This window comes from Drosophila serrata, unplaced genomic scaffold (assembly GCF_035046125.1).
Source record: "Drosophila serrata isolate PLE 108 unplaced genomic scaffold, ASM3504612v1 contig_228, whole genome shotgun sequence".
Lineage (NCBI taxonomy): Eukaryota > Metazoa > Arthropoda > Insecta > Diptera > Drosophilidae > Drosophila > Drosophila serrata.
The window spans coordinates 1,980,030-1,998,758 of NW_028257126.1; the positions used below are offsets into that span (position 1 = coordinate 1,980,030).

At 41.8% G+C, this 18,729-nt stretch overlaps 4 protein-coding genes and 2 non-coding genes across 9 annotated transcripts; 2 read left to right on the forward strand and 4 right to left on the reverse strand.

The window, feature by feature from the left end:
- Position 1: 1 nt before the first annotated feature.
- Positions 2-5,928, forward strand: LOC110187921 (transketolase-like protein 2). 4 transcript variants are annotated; one of them, XM_020957433.2, is made up of 4 exons: positions 2-184; positions 1,016-1,312; positions 3,907-5,505; positions 5,571-5,928. In XM_020957433.2, the coding sequence occupies exons 2-4, from the start codon at positions 1,209-1,211 to the stop codon at positions 5,746-5,748; spliced, it is 1,881 nt and encodes a 626-aa protein (XP_020813092.1). In that variant the 5' UTR covers positions 2-184; positions 1,016-1,208; the 3' UTR covers positions 5,749-5,928. The 4 variants fall into 4 exon arrangements, with proteins under 4 accessions (XP_020813092.1, XP_020813091.1, XP_086686226.1 ...); XM_020957432.2 differs by having other exon boundaries at positions 12-184; positions 1,002-1,312; XM_086830100.1 differs by having other exon boundaries at positions 40-184; positions 1,019-1,312.
- TRNAY-GUA (transfer RNA tyrosine (anticodon GUA)) lies at positions 212-305 on the reverse strand. Its single transcript has 2 exons — positions 269-305; positions 212-247 (listed from the first exon to the last, which is right to left on the reverse strand). It is a non-coding gene; the product is annotated as a tRNA-Tyr (tRNA).
- TRNAY-GUA (transfer RNA tyrosine (anticodon GUA)) lies at positions 546-638 on the reverse strand. Its single transcript has 2 exons — positions 602-638; positions 546-581 (listed from the first exon to the last, which is right to left on the reverse strand). It is a non-coding gene; the product is annotated as a tRNA-Tyr (tRNA).
- A 1,421-nt stretch (positions 5,929-7,349) lies between the features above and the next one.
- On the reverse strand, positions 7,350-9,747 carry Calr (calreticulin). The gene is made up of 4 exons (XM_020957441.2): positions 9,168-9,747; positions 8,982-9,086; positions 8,342-8,814; positions 7,350-8,023 (listed from the first exon to the last, which is right to left on the reverse strand). Exons 1-4 carry the CDS (start codon positions 9,250-9,252, stop codon positions 7,475-7,477), a joined length of 1,212 nt encoding a protein of 403 aa, XP_020813100.1. The 5' UTR covers positions 9,253-9,747; the 3' UTR covers positions 7,350-7,474.
- An 84-nt stretch (positions 9,748-9,831) lies between these two features.
- SpdS (Spermidine Synthase) lies at positions 9,832-11,158 on the forward strand. The gene is made up of 2 exons (XM_020957453.2): positions 9,832-9,974; positions 10,351-11,158. The coding sequence occupies exons 1-2, from the start codon at positions 9,841-9,843 to the stop codon at positions 11,078-11,080; spliced, it is 864 nt and encodes a 287-aa protein (XP_020813112.1). The 5' UTR covers positions 9,832-9,840; the 3' UTR covers positions 11,081-11,158.
- A 120-nt stretch (positions 11,159-11,278) lies between these two features.
- Scm (Polycomb protein Scm) lies at positions 11,279-15,744 on the reverse strand. Its single transcript, XM_020957429.2, has 4 exons — positions 14,661-15,744; positions 13,675-14,592; positions 12,569-13,600; positions 11,279-12,505 (listed from the first exon to the last, which is right to left on the reverse strand). The coding sequence occupies exons 1-4, from the start codon at positions 15,159-15,161 to the stop codon at positions 12,368-12,370; spliced, it is 2,589 nt and encodes an 862-aa protein (XP_020813088.2). The 5' UTR covers positions 15,162-15,744; the 3' UTR covers positions 11,279-12,367.
- Between the last annotated feature and the right edge of the window lie 2,985 nt (positions 15,745-18,729).

Here is an 18,729-nt window from a genome sequence, read left to right on the forward strand (position 1 = left end):
ATTTTACTTGTATTCCTAATTGAGCCAAGTAAGGCTTTTGTTAAGTGTCATAATTATCAAAATTATAAATTTGCAGCCTCAGTCATTTTGAAACTACATGGAATCTACGCCGTTTTTTAAATTTTGTTGCAACACTTATTTAACAAAAGTTGGAATAAGAGGAGGAGAACCAAAATCGATCCAGGTAAGAAAATTAAATTTAAAAAAAAAATCCTTCGAGCCGGATTTGAACCAGCGACCTATGGATTTCTATTGCATTGCTTTCCAACTACAGTCCACCGCTCTACCAACTGAGCTATCGAAGGTGTTGCACGTCTTTGTCCGTTGTCAGTTTTCTTCCTGAGGGAAAAGGGGAAAGGCAAAACAAGAGACTAGAGAGTGTAGTTGTAATTTTTAAACAAAAATGTTTTATAGATCTTGTGTCGAATTTAATAATTTTGAGTTTTGAACGTTTTTTATAATCTATAAAAAAAAATCATTGAACTTTCACTGCAGAAATACACATGATACAATCTCTAATCAGCAAAAAAAAGAATTAGAAAAAATCCTTCGAGCCGGATTTGAACCAGCGACCTATGGATTTCTATTATAAATTCACTATCTACAGTCCACCGCTCTACCAACTGAGCTATCGAAGGTCTTGCGAGCAGGGCGGCTATTGTCAGTTTCGTTCGCGAGCCACCGAAAGAGAAGAGACAAGCGAGAGAACAAGCGCATCTGGCTGCTATTTTAATGCTCTTAAACTAGTATATCTTTCAATATTTGCGCTCCAGCGCAGACGACAAAAGCTTGACTTTAATGTAGGGCTGTCGCAAACACAGAAAAATCATAATATTGAATACATAGAGTTCTTCTAAAAATAGAGGATTTCGATTTATTTTTATTTTTGTCTTTAAAATTAAAAAAGCCATTAAAAAGATCAATTTTATTGTTTCACAAACATTATATTTCATTATCGGTTGTTAAAATGATTTTTAAAGATCTGTCAACCCTAACTCCAGAGCTTTTTTTCCAGCAGCGAGTACGTTAAAGGGACCGAGGCAGCCGCAACGAGAGCCATTCGTTCACAGAAGCCGGCTTGCAGCGGTCCGTTGTTGACATCGACTCCAGCTCCTAAGATACCACGACATTTTTCGTCTGTCGTCTGCAAACATCGTTGAATCACCGATTCCAAAGCGTAAGGAAACTCACCAATAAACATCCGCAAGATGTCGTACCACAAGCCCGAAGCTAAGACCGTGCAGGATCTAAAGGACATCGCACAAAAATTGCGCATCCACTCTATCAACTCCACGCAAGCTTCAAAATCGGGGTAAGATGGGTAAAACTACTACTACTATACTGTGAGTGTGTGTTTGTGAGTTGCAAATCCAAAAGTTGTGCACCTTGCACTTGTTGCTGTAAAGGTGACCCCTCCAGTCCAGAGGTGGAATCAAACGTTGTTCAATATAGGGTTCCGAATGGCCCAATTTCATTGAATATATTTAAAATCAGTGCTCTTTATTTTTTACGAATTTATTTCTTAAATCTCCCCCTGCCTCCGGCTCTTAGTTGTGTTGCCAAGCCACGTGTTTTCGCGAATTTTTCCTCTGTCTGTGTGCCCACTGATAAGCACCATTCACCTTAATTATAAAGTTTATATTTTTTTGACCTTAAGCGACCTTGGAAGCTTTAGCTATTTCTCTAATTTCGTTTTGTTTTGTGCGTGGCTTCGAAAAGCCGACGCCGCCACTACCCACATTGACATATACACACATCCATATACTTACATACATATGTACATCTATACAGGCATATCAACTAGTGGCAGTTAAAGTGTTGGAAACCACGGCTTGGGATGGGGGATATTAATGGATTGATCCCCTACATTTCAGATTTACGACTGTATGGCGTTTTATGTAATTACAATTGAGCCCATATAAGACGGGCCTAGATTGTTGGTTAAATGATTCACAAACAAGAAAGGAAGCTAACTTCGGCACGCCGAAGTTTATATACCCTTGCAGATAGAACTTCTATGAATAAAAAACCATACAATATAAATGATATATATTTGTGTTAAAAAACAATGAAGTAATACCTGCTTTCATTGTATTCACCTATACATATTATATTTTCAGTTTTACATTCAAAGATTTGCATTTTTCCTCCACATCAAACGATCGTTTGTATGGCACCTATATGATATAGTCGTCCGATTTTCATGAAATTTACCACAAAATTTAAGACTTAAATTAAATGCCTATACCTAAAATTTGATGAAAATCAGTTGAAAACTGAAAAGGTTATAAATTTAATTGTATTAATTTCTCGATCGTTCCTATGGGAGCTATATGATATAGTAGTCCGATTTTCATAAAATTTTATGCAAAATTGTAGAGTATAGTAAAATGGCTATATCTCAAATTTGATCCAATTCTATTGAAAACTGAAAAAGTTAAAAATTTTTTTGTAAAAATTTTCCGATCATTCCTATGGCAGCTATATGATATAGTCGTCCGATCCGGCCCGTTCAGACATATATACGAGTGAGAGTATATAGAAGGCTAACTACAAAGTTTCATTCAGATAGCTTCAAAACTGAGAGACTTGTTTGCGTAGAAACGGACAGACGGACAGACGGACAGACGGACAGAAGGACAGACGGACAGACGGACAGACGGACAGACGGACATGGCTAGATCGACTCGGCTGTTGATCCTGATCAAGAATATATATACTTTATATAGTCGGAGGTGCCTCCTTCACTGCGTTGCAAACTTCTGACTGAAATTATAATACCCTGCAAGGGTATAAAAAGAGGGCACTGCTGATAGCGGAAGCATTTTTATCGCTTCCATTAGTTTTTCTTACTTTTTATTTATTTTTTGCTTTTTGATCGAGATAAGTTTTAGATTGCTCTAAATGTGACCCCTGCCGGCGAGATAAGCGGCGTTTTGTTACTAAACGATAAGCCCGATAATACGCCAATAGAGGTGACCAGTTCGACTGACTGTTTCCCGCATGATAATCTGAAATCACGGAAAATTGATAAAATAACGCGAGTCTTGGCGGGTCACTCTGACACTTAGATCACCTTCATTTGTTCTTGGTTTAGGGAGGCACTTGGAAACTGTCTAGGTCTAGAAAAACGGTCGATCCGCCATACATATGTATGTACATATGTAGAGGCACACAGATCGTGTAACCCAAGTCTTGTTTTCGAGACATTTGTTTAGGTTTTTTTTTTGGGAGCAGAGAAGTTCAAGGTCCAGAAACCGGTATTGAATTGCGATACATATAGACAAGTCACACCATACATTTATATGTAATTTGTACATGTAAGCACGTTTTTGAATATCATGAGGTTTATTTATACGTCTCGCCCTGGGGGTAAGACGAGCCCCTTAACGCCTTGGAATGGGGTGTTTTTCTTGCGGTTGGAGTTTTGCCAGATCTCCATTGCGCAGACGTTTTCCATTGCTGTTTATCTTATTCGTCGGAATCTGATCGCATGGGAACTAAGATTTCCCTGCGAATTCTATTTACAGAAGAGAAACAGAAATTCAATATTCCAGACATTCTTCTTAAAAGTTACAATTGGCATTTAAAGATCTTGTTTACATTATTGAAAGTGATTCGGGGTAATTTCATAAATACTCGCTCAAAAATAATCTTCATTAGGTTTACAAAATTTTTAATCTCTTTAAAAGTTGGTTATCATTTCTGCATATCAATTATTGAAAGAATTTATAGTCATGTTAGTCTTAAAAGTATTCAAGCACATGTACTTTCCTTTCGTACTTTTGCCTTCATAGCGAAGGCCGACTTCTAACGCGATTTAACAATCATTTGCCTTCACCTAGAAAACAATTTTTATATACGTATTTGCACGATCTAAATGTTGTTATCTCTTTCTCTCAACAGCCACCCCACATCATGCGCCTCGCTGGCCGAGATTATGTCCGTGTTGTTCTTCCAACAACTGCGCCTGAATGTTAAGCATCCTCGTGATCCTTCCAGCGATCGCTTTATCCTGTCCAAGGGACATGCTGCTCCCATTCTGTATGCTGCATGGGCCGAGGCGGGTCTCTTCCCGATCGAGGACTTGAACAACTTGCGCAAGATCGACAGCGATCTGGAGGGGCACCCGACACCGCGTCTGAACTTTATCGATGTGGGCACTGGGTCCTTGGGACAGGGTGTGGCCGTTGGCGCTGGAATGGCCTATGTGGGCAAAAACTACGACAAGGCCGACTATCGCACCTACGTGGTCGTCGGCGATGGTGAATCCGCCGAAGGTTCCGTTTGGGAGTCCCTGCACTTTGCAGGCCATTACAAGCTAGACAACCTTTGCGTTATCTTTGACGTGAACCGGCTGGGTCAGTCGGAGGCCACTTCTCTGCAGCACAAGTTGGATGTGTACAGGGATCGCCTTGAGGCCTTCGGATTCAATGCCGTGGTCGTCGATGGACACGATGTCGAGGAGCTGTGCAAGGCCTTCCATTGCGCAGCGATCACCAAAAGCAAACCCACCGCCATCATTGCCAAGACGTTTAAGGGCAAGGACTTCCCCAACATCGAGGATGCGGACAACTGGCATGGCAAGCCGCTGGGCGACAAGGCCGCTCAGGTGATCAAGCATCTGGAAGGTCTGATCGTCAACGATAAGGTTAAATTGACGCCCAAGCCGGTGAGCAAGACCGGTGCTGCTCCGGAGGTGGACATCTCCAATGTCAAGCTGAGCTCGCCGCCCTCCTACAAGCTGGGCGACTCGATAGCCACTAGGCTGGCCTACGGCACAGCTTTGGCTAAGATTGGCAAGAATAACGACCGTGTGATTGCTCTGGATGGCGACACTAAGAACTCAACGTACTCCGACAAGCTAAAGAACCTCTTCCCGGAGCGTTACATCGAGTGCTTCATTGCCGAGCAGAATCTAGTTGGTGTTGCCGTGGGCGCCGCCTGTCGTCGCCGTACCGTGGCCTTTGTCTCCACCTTTGCCACCTTCTTCACACGTGCCTTTGACCAGATCCGCATGGGCGCCATCTCGCAGACAAATGTCAACTTTGTGGGCTCACATTGCGGCTGCAGCATTGGCGAGGATGGACCCTCCCAAATGGGTCTCGAGGACATTGCTATGTTCCGCACCATCCCGGGCAGCACCATCTTCTATCCCTCAGATGCGGTGAGCACGGAACGCGCAGTGGAGTTGGCTGCCAACACCAAGGGTGTGTGCTTTATCCGAACCTCGCGTCCCAACACAGCCGTGATCTACGAAAACGAGGAGCCCTTCACCATCGGCCGCGGTAAGGTGGTGCGTCAAAAGAGCTCCGACGAGGTTCTCCTGATCGGAGCTGGCGTCACGTTGTACGAGTGCCTAGCTGCCGCCGACCAGCTGGAAAAGAGTTGCATCACCGTCCGCGTGATCGATCCCTTTACTATCAAGCCCCTGGATGCGGAGCTTATTATCGAGCATGGCAAGCAGTGCGGAGGACGCGTTGTAGTCGTGGAGGATCACTACCAGTAAGTGCCAGATAATATCTTTAATCGTTAGATCCTCCTAATCAACTTAATTTCCCCGCTTACAGGCAAGGCGGTCTGGGCGAGGCTGTGCTGAGCGCCCTGGCTGGCGAGCGCAACTTTGTGGTAAAACATCTGTATGTGCCCACTGTGCCGCGGTCCGGCCCCCCGTCCGTGCTCATCGATATGTTCGGCATCTCAGCTCGCCACATCTTCAATGCTGTCAATGAGCTCATCAAGGAATAAAGAGCTCGCTCCGCGGTAGATCCAAGAATAAGGCAAAACCAACTTACAGCACCGAAAATTCCTAGTTTACTCTTACCCTTACCATTCCCCTTAAGATTGTTGATATACGATTATAAAATCAAAATCGAATTGTAATACAGGATAATAAATTCTCTTTGATACAAGTATTTAAACAGAAAATGTTGAGTTGCTGCTTCATCACTGTGGGCGTAGGCTAATTCGACTCGCCTGGTGATCAAAAATATATATAAAGCTGATCTAGTCTTAAAATATGGGTACAGGGTAAGAATATGAAAGTCTTTAGTTTCAGCCTAGATACCTTGGAGTTTTGTGCCGAAGATTACACTTATTATTCGGTGCCAATCGTCACAATAATCTACTAAAAATGGAATATAATTTAGTAAAACCCGTAACCTTACATTTTCAAAATGCTTCCTCAGTATTATTTTAAAGATTTACTTTATCCCCTTTGCCCATTTTTAGAAATTTTCTATCCATAAACAAAAACATATCATAGTTTTTATACCCTTGCAGGGTATTTTTCAGTCAGAAGATTTCAAGGTATATATATTCTTGATCAGCATCAACAGCCGAGTCGATCTAGACATGTCCGTTTCTACGCAAACTAGTCTCCTAGTTTTTAAGCTACCTGAATGAATCTTTGCATGAATGAATGAAATGACAGCAGGCATTACTTAATTGTTTTTGACATAAATATATTTAATTATATTGTATTAATTCCTAGTGATCGAAGTTCTATCTGCAAGGGTATATACACTTTGGCGTGCCGAATTCAGCTTCGTTTCTTGTTTATTTGTACTTTTTATTATAAATTCCCGATATTTTAATTTAATTGTAATTTTTGCTTTAAAGTTTTAAATCGATCATAACAAAATATACGAAGTTATGGGTATTTCAATGAAAGTTGTATTCAAAAACTATGAAAAGTCGGTGTACACTCTAACGGAACAATCGTTTTAAATCTTTATTAAATAATTGTACTAGTCTCACGACACTTGTTTATTTTATTATATTTTTTATTTAACAAACTGATTTTCTTAGTCAAAAAACGACCTTTAGACTTTTAATTTTGATAAAAAAAAAAAACGTTCGGTCACTATTTATTTTTGAAAAGTGGCGTGTCTTACACCGAATTCAGCTCAGCTATATTTTTGAATTTATCATCTCCCATCGAATCGAGGGCGATACATGAACATATATATATATATGTATATATATGTCAAAGTAAGCTGCAAAGCTTTTTGCCATTCACATGTCTGTTTCCCATATCGCCTAAAAAATAATATGTGCCAGTTATAGTTTCAGCGTCTTATCTATTAAGTAAATAAAATAAACACTGACCCAATTTTCAGTTTCATCACTGTTTTCTCAGTAAAGAAAAATCCAACACATTTACTTTAATCTAAAGTGTTGTGCAGATTCTTGTATTAGCCCTAACTGGTAGTTCTTTTTCCCCAAAGAACAAAAAATACATGTGTATATATACATATATATATTAAATTATATAAATACAGCGCAGAATATTCCATCCCTGAAAGTGTGAATTTTGTGGAGAGAATGTAAAATAAAACGCCAGGATATATGTTTATAAATTATAAGTCTTACAAATTGTAATTGTGGATTCAGTTGGCTTACAATAGCGAAGCAGCTACTAACTCACAAAAAATACCGAATATTTTTTGACGCATTTTTTCTAAAACGCCCCTTACAATTCGTCGTGGTCGCTTTCTTTGTCCTGCTTAGATTCATCCTTCTCTTCATCATCATCGTCTTCATCCTCATCATCCTTATCAGATGATTTTTTCGCCTCCTCCTCGTCCTTCTTGCGTTGCACCTCATCCTGAGCCTCCTTCATCTTCTTCTCGCCGGCTTGAGTGGTCTTCACACCAGCTACGACCTTGGCCGCCAGCTCAACGTCGTCAGTGATCAGGACATTGTCGAAGATGGTGCCAGACTTAACCTGCCACAGGTCGAAGCCCAAGGTGCAGATCTCCTTGCGCAGGTACAGTTTGTCGTCGGGTACATATTCGGGGTTGGCGATCTCGGGATGCTCCCATGCGCCCTTGTAGTTGGGGTTATCCAGCTGCTTCGGCTGCCACTCGCCCTTGTATTCAGGATTGTCAATCATCGGTGGCTCCCACTCTCCGTCCATCTCATCATCCCAATCCTCAGGCTTGGTGGCATCAGGGTCGGGGATGTGCTCGGGCTTCTCCCAATCCTCTGGCTTCTTGTCATCGGGATCCGGGATGGTGGCCTACAAAGTATAATTAATTTTATATCAATAAATATGAGAAGAGCATAAAGAAACGATAACGAAAAAAACACAGCTTTATATCCTTAGCTTAGCTTGGCCACGTATGTCAATAATAAAGCGTTTGTGTTGAATTCATAATTATACATAAATATCACACAATTGAGAAAGGTGGTGTTGATGGTTTTGGTACCGGCTTCAAGATAAACCGGTTTTAGTATTTGTACCAAAGTCCAAATTTTCTGAAGCCGGCTAAGATAATTTATAACCTCAACATTTTCTTTTGTTTATTAGTTTTTCCCACCAAAATTGCAAGCTCACCCTATCATCCCAATCCTCTGGCTTCTTGGCGTTGGGGTCCTTGATCTTCTTGGGGGCGAGGAAGTCCCAGTCGTCCTCCAAGTTGCCCGACTCCACTTTCTCGTTGTCGATGAGCACCTCGTAGGTGTTGTCCGGGCGCACAATCAGCGTATAGAAATGGGTGTACACGTCATCTTTGCAGCGGATGTCTTTGCTGATCAAATGGTTCTTGCCCTTATAGCTGAATATGACGTGGACCTTCTTAGTGCCTGGCCCGCAGATGTCGGGGCCGAACATGATCTCGTAGGGCGACTCGCCGTGCATATCGGTCTGGTCCAGAGAGCAGTCGAAGAGCTTCACATAGCCACCGCCGCAGTCGATGTTCTGCTCGTGCTTCACGGAGAACTGCACCACGAGGGGCTTGTCCTCGTTTGAGAATCCCTCAAACTTGCGAGACACTGCGTAGAAGCGGGCGTCCTGCGAGGTCTGGATACCTATTTAAGAAACCGGAATGGAATCGTAAAGGTTATCCACATGAAATGTACACGTAGTGGTTTTTTATCTACACATCTAGCCAACTACATACATACATACATACATATGCATGTACGTACATATCCAAGTTGTGCAGGAAAATTGGACATGAAAATGTGACACATACCCTTATCAGTTTCCGCATCATTGTAGAAGGTGCCAGGGGTAAGGACGAATTTTCCAAACTCCTTGCCAGGATGTTTGCTCTGAATCCACGCGTCGTCCCAGTTGGCTGTATAATACAACAATCATTGAAAACCACATGCCGCCCGGGAAACACCCAAAAATGGATTGACTGGATGGCTTTACGTACCATTGTCGAAGTTCTCCTCCAGGTATACGTCGGCATGAATAAAGCCAACTGTCGCCAGCAACAAAATAGCACTTGAACACCACATGATGCGAACGATCCCACTTACTTTTCTGGATTGACGGCTCCTACCAACTTTTCTGGCTGCTTGACTCGGGCTAAAGTAAAATGCTAAATGCCGGCAAGAAAAGTGCTGTTTATTTATTGCATTTGACTTGCGTGTGTCTGAACGAGATGACTAGTACGACGGCTTGCGTTGCTGGAACGTTTTCATTGGCTGGATGTGGGCCAATCGAATGCGGCAACGTATTTTTTCGCTCCGTTCAGGGATGATTTTGATATATTATCGCAGGCTGCCCTGGTTTTTCAACAGAGTGTGACCCTGCGGTCACTTGCGCTTTAAAAATGCCGAAACACGTCTTAAGCTTTAAAGCACAAAAAGTGAGCCCCCAGCACTTGTGCTTTAAAAATGCCGAAAACGCTAACACGACTAGTTTGCACTACTAAGTTGACTTAGAATATGCTTAGTTCCCTGAGCAACAAAATACCGACGGTTATTTTTGAAGCCAGTGTTGAAAAGTTTAGATTTTTCAAAGCCAGTGTTGAAAAGTGTTTCGGTTTTTTTAGCGTCGGCTTATCAGCTGTTGACGCCCACGTGTCTACCCGCACTAATCAAATGGATTCCTTAACAAACGGATGGTTCAGCGAGCTCCAGGCCGAGCTGTGGCCCGGCCAGTCCTTTTCCCTGAAGATCAAGGAGGTAATCCACGAGGAAAAGTCCAAGTTCCAGGATATCAAAATTGTTGAAACGTAAGTCTATCAAAAAAACATTAGGAAACAAAAACTTGCTTGCACATTTATGGATTTGTTTACATCTGAATGGGCATACTTGTATGTAAAAGCCGGTCTAATTTTCTATTGTATATGCATGTTTAACAAAGTTAAAGTCTCAAAATAATCTAGTCACTGCCAAGAAACAAATGACCACGTTCTCGGAGTGAAAATTTTTCCATCACGAATAGAAAATTTGAATCTGACCCTTTTGATTTGTATATTTTAATCTGCACGCGAGCAGCCTTATCTGTAGAGTCATCTAAGGCCAAAGACAAAAGAAAAAACTGATAGCCAGTTAGGCCTCATGTTTTGGGTTTCATATGATTCCATAAAAAATGTGTTCTTTTTTCAGGGAAACGTACGGCCGGTGCTTGATTTTGGATGGGATTATACAGTGCACGGCCAGGGACGAATTCTCATACCAGGAGATGATATCCTTCCTGCCGCTCTGCGCCCATCCTAACCCAAAGAAGGTGCTGATCGTGGGCGGCGGCGATGGCGGTGTGGCCCGTGAGGTGGTGAAGCATCCGTTGGTTGAGGAAGTCCATCAGGTTGAGATCGACGATCGCGTTGTGGACCTCTCGAAGAAATATTTACCGGCGATGGCGTGCGGATTCGAAAGCGAAAAGATGAGGCTAACAATCGGCGACGGCTTTGATTACATGAAGAACCACAAAAACGAATTCGATGTCATCATTACTGATAGTTCGGATCCGATTGGACCGGCTGTAAGCCTGTTTCAGGAGAGCTACTACGAGCTGATGAAGCACGCCTTGAAAGACGATGGAATTGTCTGCTCCCAAGGTGGGAGTTTTTGGTTGGATCTGGACTACATCAAGAAGACAATGTCGGGTTGCAAGGAGCACTTTGCAAAGGTGGCGTATGCGGTCACCTCCGTTCCATCGTATCCCTGCGGCCACATCGGCTTCGTCATGGGCTCGTTGAACGAAAATCAAAGCTTTGCTACTCCTAAACTAGAGAAGCAGCAGATAGATGCCATAGATTTGAAATACTATTCATCCGAAGTTCATTCAGCTGCGTTTGCCTTGCCGCGCTGGGTTCAGAAACACTTTTACGATTGACTTTGCCAGAACGGTAAAGATATTTTGTGTATATCTTTGTTGTTAAATAATAAATATGACAATAGAATAATTACAAAATTTAACGGATTTTGACTTCATCTCAAGCCGAAAAGAAGTTTAAAAATGATCTTTCTCTTATCATTCCCACAACACATTCCTTTGATACGATAAATTTCTCAAGAAAGCTTGATGATTGGGTTACGGTTGAAAATAGAACAAATGTAATGTATTTATTACGTAATGGTATATACAGTTCGTGTCTTGTATTTGTAAGTGGTTGCTGGTAAACATAATGAGACAACGCAATATTTTTACACGATCGAATCTTTATATCGCATAATTATATTGCAAAACTTTGAAAGGAAGCGTTTCTTATGTTACGAAGTTACTTAAGTCTGCTGCGTATATTTATCTAAGGACTAAAAATTGATACTCCATTTTTGTAACTTAGTTGCAAAATTATACATTCGGCCGGTGTTATATATTGTTATTATAGTTAGAAAACGCAATAGATACATAATTACAAAATTATATGTAAAATATGTACACTTACCCTATATATGTATTTGTTTTGTTTGCTATTTTGTGGTCTATATTCTAATGTTAAATATCATTTGTTATGCGTTGGATAGGTTTTGTGCCTAAATGGGCGTGTTTGTGTGTAATAAATATCATGTATGTGCAGCATTGTGTTTTGGTAGCCAAGCTCCGGTTTTCAAAAAAAAGGAAATGAATCGATGAATGATTTAGATTGTTAAAATGATAAATATATATGTATACATATACGATACGTACGTACGTACGTTTTTTAACTGGGTAATGTGGAAATAAATTTTTAAACTTAATTCGAGCAAAGAGTCTCAACTTAATTCGAAATAATTATAATGGAAGGGTGCTCTTCTTACAAGGTAAAGTAAATATTTATACATGTATAAGGTACCTACTTCTAAGGCGTGTTTCATCCAATACTAAAAGTGAAAAAGGAAATCTGTTACGATTCTTTGAAAACCGGCTTCATGGTAGTCTATAATTTGTTAATGTGACTGTTTTAAATGGTTGTTTACATCGTGAATTTGCGTTGCGTTTCGATTTGCGCGTCTGTTTCATTTATAATATTGATATAAAAAAGAGCGTGAGTGTACTTTTTCTTCTTGAATGGCCAACACAAAATACCTATATGAATACATTTCGTTCATGTTTATGTTTGCTTTTACGTTAGGGAGAGGTACTAGATTGTTAACAACTTCTATGTAAAACAAGTTCTGTTCTTGTAACTTGTGGTACCGTTTAAAGCGCCAAATTATTTCGACGACCGTTGACCTTATTGACTAAATTGCAGATTTTTAAGGCTGGTCCTAGCTTCAGGCCCATGTACTTCATCATCATCTCTGAATTTAGTAATAATAAAGCTTTTCCATCGATTTCCTGCAAAAAATTCAAAAAATCCATTCAGTTATAGATTTTTATCAAGTTTTTGTAGTCACTCACATGCTTTCTGAAGAGGTCACCGTGCACTGCAAGGGTGATGTCGTTACTCTCTATGTACTGGATAACTTCTTCGATGGACCAGTCGATGGGCTGCGCCCGCATTTGTGAGTTCGCTGATGCCGGCGTGGGTGTGCTCAGGGGTGAGGTAATCGCTGTATAGCTCGTGGATGCAGCTGCAGCTGCCCCGGCCGGCGCGGTAGCCGCCTTAGCTGCCGTCACTCCGCCTGCAGCCAGTGCAGTGGACGAGGCTGACTGGCAGCCCGTAAATGGCGTTGATACAGAGGTTGGTAACGAGGCACTCGACGAGAGCGTCGTCGGGCTCTTGTAATAGCTGTTGCTTGAGGGCTTAACGGTGACCTGCTCCGGATGCACTTCGGCCACGAGGGGTGCCAGGTATTTCCCAATAGAGCTGGTATTAGCCGTTCCGCCTGCCAGGCTTGAGCTGGACGAAGTTGACGAACTGCTGCAATGGCTGGTGGAAACCGAGGGAGTCTGGCTTGCGTCTGCACTTCCATTAGCCACAATCGTATTGCTGTTCCCGTGGTGTTGGAAGCGCACTTTGCGCAGAGCCTGCGTTGTGGAGGATGATGGGACTGCTGTTAATCCATTTGGTTCGGTCTTTATGACCACCTTTGTGTTGGTCTTGTTGCCACTGTTCGTATTATTGTTGTTGTTGTAACTGTGACTGTTCTGATGGTTTGCTGCGTCCTTGCTATTGTTCGTCGATGCCTTGGGCTTACTCTCCTCGGGCAATTTAATTCCCGCCTCTACCTTGACAATCGCCTTCTCTGAGGGCATAGTCGTTGCCGAATTGGATTGACGATTTCGCTTGTCGGCGAGTACTGGCGAAGTGGGCGGTGTTGCCGATTGGGCCAGCTGGCGTTTGCGGCTGTTGGCGCATTTCTTGCACTCCTCCGTCTCGTGGACAAGCGAGATGAGATTCGCACATGCCCGGCATGTAGTGCACAGTGTCTCTATGAACTGGGCCAGGCTCTCGTCATCTTTCATGCGCAAGGGCGATGGTATTTTCACCTTTAAGGCGCAAATAAAAAGGAAGTTTGTATAACACAATATTTTTTTTTTAAGCTCAATTTCAATATACTCACTGTAAAATTCTTTCCCGCTGCGGTCACAATGTGAACGTCTCCTTCCAAGGCAAAAAGCAGCTTCGATAGCTGCTGTGTATCCGTGCTGGCGGCCAGAACCTCCTGAAGGCAGAGCTTGGCCAGCGTTTGGTACGTTGGTCCAGTTACCATGCATGGTAGCTTGGAATTGTTGATAAACGGACCGCCCTTGCAATTAGGATGGAAGTGGGCGGTGGCGGGCGAGGCGGGTACCATGGCCTCGGACTCGGCTACCAAGGTATAGCGCGGACGCGTGCATCGCTGTTTGCTGTTGCTGGATTCCATGCGTGACTTGTGCCCCGGCGGCTGCATTGGGTGGCAACTACGTGCACACCAGCCGGCCGGAAAGATGTCTCGCGAGCGGTAATTGCACCAGTAGTCGAAGGCGCCCCGCCAACCGTCGAAGGTTACGTGGATCTGGTCGTCCTTGATGGCGTCCACGGTGGCACAGCAGATGAGCTGCGGATTCTTTTTGTCGACTGCTTCTAGCTTCTGACCCACCTTGAACAGGTTCTCCTCCGGCGACAGCGGCTCTGGCTGAAATATCTCTTCCGGCGCCACCATTGCATTGTTCAAAATCTTGCAAAGGTAGCCGGGCCAACTGGAGGCGTTCATGCGGAATCCCAACGGCGGCTGCAACATCCCACCATTCTTCTCGCAGTGGCCAATAGCATGGATTTCCGTTGAGTCTACCAGCCGCCAGAAGTCGTTTTGTGAGTCGCTTCCGTCCAATCGCAGACGCAACCGGGAGCCCAGCACACCAACCACTGTGGCGATGCAGGTGGAAGTAACGTTACGTGGATCCAGGGCCTCCAGCTTCATACCGATCTTGAAGTCATTGTTGGGGGGATTCTGAGCCTGTTTGAAACATTCTGCAGGAGCAGCTTCGCTACCCGTTTCCTATGATGCCAGAAATACCATAAATTGTTAAAAGGAAACATGGATATGGAGCTATCTAGCTAACTTACCTCCAGGTAGGCATCCCAGTCAAACACGTGAAAGCTCTCGTATTGAAAGGGACCCGTGGGCGCCGGAGCTCCGCTGGCTAGTAACTTGCGCTCGTTTTCCGGCAGACCTTTGCTGGTTGCCGAGCCGCCACTGTGCCTGGTGGAGGAGTTCTTCTTTTGGTGTTTATTCATGCACATGACCGAGCAGAACTCCTTGTTGGGCGCCTTGTCTCGAATCACGTTGTCGCACTGCGTACACGCCCCTTTGCTGTACGCCTTGCGGAACTCGGCGATGCACGTCTCTGAGCAGAACTCCTTCTTGCCAGTCTGCGTCGGTAGGACGTATTGCAGCGGCAGCTTGCCCTCGCCACACCATGTGCAGCTGGCTCGCTTAGGAGGACGTCCCCGTTGTCGTTGCGCGGACGCGGGCGAGGTGGTGGTGACCGAAGACGAAGCTGAAGCTGGGGCACTTGTTCCAGCCGAGGCGGAATTGCTGGCGGTGCTATCGCGTCCGCCCGACATGGCTACCTTGGCTGCGCTTGGGTGTCCTAATTGATGCACTTGCTGATTCCCGCCGCCGGCAAGCCCGTTAACATCTCAGGCGATGGCCCTTACTTCCGTGTATTTCGATTTTAGCGTCGCACTCGAACTCATGTAATGCCAATGGCATGGCGGCCACTTGAAAACACTGTTGTCCGCCTAGGGCAAATCGTATTCTCCGAGCCGCATGGAAGAACGAAGAGGAATTACAATAAATGTGCGGCGTTCTTAAGGTCACGTAATAACAATTGGTGGCAAAATCGCATCGCAGCACAAAAACCACACGCACCGCGCACAAGTAGTTTCGGCCTCAACAGCGTCGACGATTTTCATAAAAAGGGGTTTCCTTGCTTTCTGATTTGGCTGGGATGGTCAGTTAGAGCCAAATGTCAGTTTTATTGCAAAAATGTACTCTTTTAAGAACTTCTTAACTTTATTTTTCGCAAAATTTTTTTTTCTCAATACTGTACTTGTATTTGTCGAGGTATCGATACTCTTCCTTATATCGATTGATATATCGATATTATACTCGATTACTTCACGCATCCGCCATATTTGATTTATTAGTGATGGCCGAAACAGTCATGGACATATCGATAAATATCGTAAACGAAACGTTTATTTTGTTAAAAAAAAAAATGTTTACAAAAAATAATATTTGGTTATGTTCAGGAAAACAACATATTCACCGATAAGTGATTAAGTGTGTTCTGTCGAACACCCATGAACTTTTATTCTTATTTTGCTTATAACATAACGAAAATGACAATAGTACGTATACACGAACAACACGGACAACAGCTCGGGACATTTAAGGAATATAAATAATTAATACTTACCGTAGCACTTTGTCAAATTTATTTCGTTCGTTGTCGCTTTACAGCACTGCTGCGTCGCTACAAAAACACAAATAATAAATAAATTATTGAATTTTTTTTTATTAATTAATTAAATTAATTTTTAGTTATTAAAGAACAAATAAGAATGCCACTGATTTCATGTAATAATTTTAATATAATATAATAATTTACGAGTCGATCCAGCCATGTCTTCTGTCCGTCCAACCGCTGTCATAAGAATGATCAAAACATTAAAAAAGAAATAAGAAAAAAAAGCTAACTTCGGCACCCCGAAGTTTTTATACCCTTTCAGGTTGCAGTTTGATCACTAGTAATCAATACAATATAAATTATACTAATTTATGTGAGAAAAACTTACAGTTTTACAGTTACAGTTTTACAATCACAGTTTTGCGCTTTCCTCTATATCTAAGCATCGTTTGTATGACAGCTTTATGATATAGTAGTCCGATTTTCATAAAATTAAAACCGAAATTCTAAAGTAATATAATATGGCTACATCTCAAATTCTATGAAATTCTGTTAAAGATTGGAAAAGTACGATTTTTTTTCTTCTAAAAACTTTCCGATCGGTTTGTATGGCAGCTATATGATATAGGCGTGAGAGTATATAGAAAACTAACAGCAAAGTTTTATTGAGATAGCTTCAAAACTAAGAGACTAGTTTGCGTAGGACATGGCTTGATCGACTCGGTTGTTGATCCTGATCAAGAATATATATACTTTATATGGTCGGTGGTGCCTCCTTCACTGCGTTGCAAACTTCTGACTGAAATTACAAGAGTACAAGAAAGAAAGAAGCATCGAAGTGCGCCTGAGTTTATATATAAGTATATATTTATATATCCTGACAGCTTAAAATTAATTAAGAATCTATCCCTTCGAACGAAGAAAGGTTAAATATTTTTAGATTTATTCTGAAGTAATAAAAAAGGTCGTTGAGTAGATGAAAATATGCTTAAGAAATTTAGGAAAATTTATCAAATTTCAGCTTCAATAAAGTATAATTTTCCATTCGCATTAGAAACCTTGCAAAATTAATGAAAATATATGTTTCTAACTGAAATAATCTGAACCCACATAATTACTTGAAAATTTAATGCAACCATCTTTGCCAACTATTTCACATAGTATATAAGTCGGGAAATTACTTAAAAATATCTTCAGCTATTTCAAAAAGTACCTTGGGCTTAATGCCAGCAATTTGAAAGAATTTCCAATTTGTAAGGCTTACTACTGAAAAATGTAAGTCTTCTTAATGTGATGTGTTCAAAATCTTTCCTTGACTATAGTTATTGTTAATTATATATAAATATATCTTTAAGTTGCGGGGGGCCTATGTTCATATCTCAAACAAGTAAGAAACGTAAATTAAATTTGAACATGTAATAATTATAATATCTGAACTAAGGTATGTATGATGAAGCTCAGAATAATGAACATTGAAGGAAATATTATTAACTTGATTTAGAGACCTACTAAAAGTATATCGCTTAAGAAGATAAACAACAACATTCCGAGCTGCTTGTTTCAGGAATTTAATACGTTTTGGTGGCAATAAAATCTACATCACATTACATCGTAGGCGCCATCAAAGAAGGACAAGTTTTGCGAAACTTTTCTTGGATTAGCAGAAATATATATTCCACAACTTTTTGACTAACTTCCACTGCTTGATTTCTCATCTCTTTGCTTAAATGGCCCGTAACTTGATTTAATTGAAAGGCTTCAAAGAATAATCCGCTCATTTCGAATGCAATGGAACTAACATTTCAAAGAGAGATTCGACTGGAAGCCAAATATTGTGGTTAAAAAATACAAAGAGCAAGGACCGCCGTTAATTAAATCCTTGTGATGCGGCTGGGTGTGTGTTTTCCCAGCTTTAATAACACTCCCAATGAAGTGTCTACTGGCACTAAATAATATGTTCCTAATAATTAATGACTTAACTTGACCGAAACACCAAGTTCCTTGACACTCACACAATCGCATAAGCGTGTATAATTGGATGGAACCATCGGCTGGCTGGCCATAACAAGGATAATTGGATGAAATGAGCCGGCTGCCTCTTCCACTCCTCATTAAATGCCGTTTACCGAGCGTCAATCGTCGGTGGGCTATTAGAAAAAGGGGTGTCAAGAGACGCTCCGTTGAGTCATTGACTTATTACGCAAATCAGACAAAAGGCTTTTTGGGCGGGAATGCGGGCGTGGAGCATTGAGTGGATTCTTGAGTGGGGTTGAACTCTGTCCCTCAGTGACAAACATGTTAACGAGTATGAAGTGTCTTTCGAATTAACTGGATTGTTATCAGTACTTGGTATTGCCACCTTATTGAGCAGGGAGGGGCCTATGACTAGATTTTAAAATAAAGATCAGCTAGAGTTAGGGGGAAAAAAATAAATTAATACAAATGAACAAGATGTCATGTTAAGTTACAATCCTTAAGTAATTTTATACAAATGTAAGTGTAATATTAGGAATTTTTCTATCGCGTACACTGACTTTCCAAATGATACTTCTAAGAAGAGTTTTTTATTCCCGTTCAAATACCCAAGACTTCTTTTTTGCTACGTATGACTTTTACACAGTATTCTTAAGGTATCCATTATTATGGATAAAAGAAATGACTCAAGTGTTTCTTGAAACCATTTAGTAAATAGTTCTATTAAGGCACAACAAACTTTCCGC

What these genes read in the sequence shown, in the direction of transcription:
- Calr (XM_020957441.2), bottom strand. Translation starts at nt 9,252, where the DNA reads ATGTGGTGTTCAAGTGCTATTTTGTTGCTGGCGACAGTTGGCTTTATT. An exon ending in GGAGGAGAACTTCGACAATG is followed by an intron (nt 9,087 to 9,167) that starts GTACGTAAAGCC and finishes TGTATTATACAG; the next exon opens with CCAACTGGGACGACGCGTGG. An exon ending in CAGAGGATTGGGATGATAGG is followed by an intron (nt 8,024 to 8,341) that starts GTGAGCTTGCAA and finishes TATACTTTGTAG; the next exon opens with GCCACCATCCCGGATCCCGA.
- Scm (XM_020957429.2), bottom strand. Translation starts at nt 15,161, where the DNA reads ATGTCGGGCGGACGCGATAGCACCGCCAGCAATTCCGCCTCGGCTGGA. An exon ending in CAGCGGGAAAGAATTTTACA is followed by an intron (nt 13,601 to 13,674) that starts GTGAGTATATTG and finishes TGCGCCTTAAAG; the next exon opens with GTGAAAATACCATCGCCCTT. An exon ending in GTGACCTCTTCAGAAAGCAT is followed by an intron (nt 12,506 to 12,568) that starts GTGAGTGACTAC and finishes AATTTTTTGCAG; the next exon opens with GAAATCGATGGAAAAGCTTT.
- SpdS (XM_020957453.2), top strand. Translation starts at nt 9,841, where the DNA reads ATGGATTCCTTAACAAACGGATGGTTCAGCGAGCTCCAGGCCGAGCTG. An exon ending in GATATCAAAATTGTTGAAAC is followed by an intron (nt 9,975 to 10,350) that starts GTAAGTCTATCA and finishes TTCTTTTTTCAG; the next exon opens with GGAAACGTACGGCCGGTGCT.
- LOC110187921 (XM_020957433.2), top strand. Translation starts at nt 1,209, where the DNA reads ATGTCGTACCACAAGCCCGAAGCTAAGACCGTGCAGGATCTAAAGGAC. An exon ending in ACGCAAGCTTCAAAATCGGG is followed by an intron (nt 1,313 to 3,906) that starts GTAAGATGGGTA and finishes TTCTCTCAACAG; the next exon opens with CCACCCCACATCATGCGCCT. An exon ending in GTCGTGGAGGATCACTACCA is followed by an intron (nt 5,506 to 5,570) that starts GTAAGTGCCAGA and finishes CCCCGCTTACAG; the next exon opens with GCAAGGCGGTCTGGGCGAGG.